Consider the following 4,053-nt stretch of genomic DNA (forward strand, 5'->3'; position numbering starts at 1 on the left):
CCGGGTCCCCAAAGATATATTCCTTACTTTGTAACTCCCCCATTCCTGAATTTCTTACGTGTTGACTTTTAACGATCTCTGTCACGCCCCAAACCCGATACTCGGATTTGTGACCATGACCGGCATGCTAATATCAAGTTTAAACCTGATATTAACAAGAACCAACTTAACTTTTAATGAGACTTTCACAAAAGCTTTTACAAAAGCTTCTCTCTTTATTTAAATCCTTGTTTCTTTACTTAAATGGTATAATTTTTCACTTGACATTCAGAGCATCTATACTGAACTCAAAGAATAACATAATTCACCAGTCTTTCAAATTTCATACTTTCACATAATACATCTTTTAATACCTTGAGGTACAACTTTCACTAGATCCTAAAATTCACAATACTGCAAAACTAAACATCAAATACTACTTTAGGATCTATACATATAAACTAAAACCAGCTCCTTCCAAAACTTGACTAAGGCTCCCTCTGCTCCAAAATAAAACTTGCTAACTGAAAGAGTGGAAGGGGTGAGCTACACAGCTCAGTAAAGGTAAGATATATGAGAATTCAATAAGTATGCATGTAAATTAAATCATTTCATTCTAGGAGTATTCGAATAGGAGAACATCTTTTCATGCATAGTATCTTATACTATGTATAATAATAACTTATATGCTCTTCGTAGGAAAATAATTGTTCTCCCTTTTATTATCAGAATAATATTATCAAAGCATTTCGAATTGAATTTCTTTCATTTCTTACAAAGTTACCATATATATATTTTCATTACAAAATGATCATTTTAACTTAAAATCAGATAATCGGTAACTTTGTCTTAAACTAGAAGCATCTTAAAGAATAATAAAACTTTCCTTCATAAACTTCTTCTTGTAAAATATTATAACTTTCATAATCATAAAACTTAACGTTTCATAAAAACAAATATCTGATAACTTCTTAACATAAACTTGTACTTTCTTCAGAAACTTTATCTTTATAGCATAACAGAACTTCAGAAACTTTTATCTTTAATGAACAGCTTTCTTTTCATCAGAAACTTCTTATTTTCACGAGAGCTTTTACTTTTCACAATGCATTTAAACAAAATACTTCTCTCATGATTAATAACATAACATAGCTGTTCATAAATAACTTGTTGGTTAGTCCATATCTGATAAGTCTGTACTTATTTGGGAGGCTTCTAGCACCACGGTGCTAGGCATCCAGCATTCCCCACAATGCCAGGTATTCCCGGGATCACATCATAATACATATCTTCCAACCATGGGGTAGGTTGGCTTCCCCACAAGTTGGCCGTAACCAACAAGGGGCGGGTACAGCAGAGCCAGTCCCACTTAATGGCCAATCATATAACATTTTCCATGGAAAGCTAGTAATTAACCCCTACTAGCAGAGTTCAGATCACCAGAGGACATAACCCGAAAACATTTCATACTTTACATCATACTGACATTTCTTATTTTGCATAATATTTCATTATAATAGCATTTACATTCTTTTCTTTAAGCATCATGTTCGTGGAATTAGTAATAGCATTAATATTCATGTTTTGAAGAGTTGGTTGAGTAAGATGTGAGGCTTTTTTTTTTTTTCTTGAAAAAAAGATGTGAGGCTTTTATTTTTTATTACATATATTGATGCAAATGCGAATTTGGCCTTCGTTATTGTTTGCAATATATATATCGGTATGACTTAGTCAAATATCTGAGGAAGGCAGCATTTATGTCTTACATGCATTGCATGCCATGTCTCTAAATTAACCTATAAAGCCAACCCACCTTCTGCACCTTAATTACACACCAAAATACAAACAGCTTCATACATACTTCTCTAATGGCTGTACTTGGCTATGCAGAGATAGTTTTAGGACTACTCTGCTTCCTTTTTCTTCGCCATTATTGGAAGCACAACAAAAACTCAGCACCCATCATCAACTGGCCTGTTGTTGGAATGCTTCCGGGGCTTCTTCAAAACGCAACACATATGTACGATTGCACAACCCGAGCTCTAAAACTTTATGGGGGCACCGTCGAGGTCAAAGGCCCTTGGTGTATTGGCATGGACTTTTTCTTCACCAGTGATCCTCTGAATGCTCACTACATTTTGAGCAAAAACTTCCGCAACTACGAAAAAGGACCTGAAATCCGAGAGATTTTGCAGCCTTTAGGTGATGGGATAATCAATTCTGATTCAGATTGGTGGGCATTCCAGAGAAAGATGATGCATTCGATCATGAAAAACAACAAGTTCGAGTTGTTTTCACTGAAAGTTGTTCAACAAAAGGTGGTCAATCGCCTCATTCCAGTTCTCAATCACGTCTCCATATCAAAGATTGAAGTGGACTTCCAAGATGTTTTTAAGCGGTTCACATTTGATAACACTTGCTTAATGGTTTTAGGCTTCGACACAAAATCTCTTTCTGTTGAATTTCCAAAACTTACGTACGAAAAGGCTTTCGATGTAATAGAAGAGGGTCTTGTATACCGTCAAATCCTGCCCCAATGGTGTTGGAAGGTGCAAAGATGGCTCCAAATTGGACAAGAAAAGAAGCTCAGAAAAGCTTGCGATATCTTTGATAGTTTCGTAAACCAACGCATTGCATCAAAGCAAGAAGAATTAAGCCGAGACAGAACCCAGTTGGAGGAAGCTGAGTTCGACTTATTAACAGCTTGTATGATGCATGAGGATATTGTAAACATGGGGTTTTGTAATAAATCCAACAAGTTAATAAGGGATACAGCATTTAATCTCATGGTAGCTGGAAGTGACACCATGAGTGCAGCTCTCACTTGGTTTTTTTGGCAAATTGCAACTCACCCATCTGTGGAAATGAAGATTATGAAGGAGATGACAGAGAACCTTATGGTGAAAGTTGATAAGAAGTGGGAGTGTTTTGGTGTACAAGAGCTAGACACACTGGTTTATCTCCATGCAGCCTTATGTGAAGCCCTACGTTTATACCCATCGGTGGCTTTTAATCCTAGAACTTCAGTTAGAGAAGACATTCTTCCAAGTGGCCACCGTATTAGACCCAATACACCAATTATGGTTTCTCTTTATGCAATGGGAAGGATGGAAGAAATATGGGGTGAAGATTGCATGCAGTACAAGCCAGAGAGATGGATTTCAGAGAAAGGAGGATTAATTTTTGTACCATCTTACAAGTTCACAGCGTTTAGTGGAGGCCCCAGGAGTTGTTTGGGAAAGGCCATGGCTTTCATTCAATTGAAAACTATTGCGACCTCCATCATATGGAATTATCATGTTGAAATGGTTGCAGGTCATTCCGTTTCCCCGTGTGTTTCTCCAATACTTCGGATGAAACATGGTTTAAAGGTTAGGATTACCAAAAGAAGTACTTGATGGATTGGTGATTGGTGCTGGCTGGTAGTATTAGTGTAAGTGTCTACATATGTATTATCGACCTGTATCACTATCATGTATGTAATAGTCCATGGTACGTATAGTTTGAATAATTGTAAGCCATCACTTTTTTCATTGGTTATTAATTTATATGATCTTTTTCTCTGTTGACTAACTTACTATAATGACTATTAACAGTTTAGAATTTGTTAAGGCCCATTTTTGTCATTTGCCTAACCCGTGCTTTGGTAGTAAGATTGGCCCCTTCAAGGCCATAAACTTATAGGTGAGCTGGGTTTAGTTCTGCAACAGAAAGTAGATCCTTTTTATATAACCAAACTGTGCACAAACACCAATCTAAAAAACTAAGAAGGAAAATACATATATGCATATGAAGGAACTAAAAGAGTTTGTTGGGAAATTTAGACCCCGGTTGATAGAATTAACAAGTTTTAAACCCAAGTTGTTAATTAGGTTTATTATTAATAAAACTTGTTAAAACAAACAAACATCAATATCATGTCAAAATCATGCAGCAGAAAAATAAAATAAGACAAGATATGATGACCCAGGAAAACCAATGAAACCAACCAGTTTCACAGTAAAAAACCTGGGGGGAAACCTTCCCGAAAAACAATCCACTATAGAAAAGAGAAGTTTCAGATCTAGTACAAAA

The 4,053-nt window shown here is 36.0% G+C and overlaps 1 protein-coding gene across 1 annotated transcript; it reads left to right on the plus strand.

The window, feature by feature from the left end:
* Positions 1-1,277: 1,277 nt before the first annotated feature.
* Positions 1,278-3,377, plus strand: LOC112026264 (alkane hydroxylase MAH1). Its single transcript, XM_065778664.1, has 2 exons — positions 1,278-1,282; positions 1,829-3,377. Exons 1-2 carry the CDS (start codon positions 1,278-1,280, stop codon positions 3,375-3,377), a joined length of 1,554 nt encoding a protein of 517 aa, XP_065634736.1.
* Positions 3,378-4,053: the final 676 nt, after the last annotated feature.

This window comes from Quercus suber, unplaced genomic scaffold (assembly GCF_002906115.3).
Source record: "Quercus suber isolate HL8 unplaced genomic scaffold, Cork oak 2.0 scaffold_188, whole genome shotgun sequence".
In the NCBI taxonomy this organism is placed as follows: Eukaryota; Viridiplantae; Streptophyta; class Magnoliopsida; order Fagales; family Fagaceae; genus Quercus; species Quercus suber.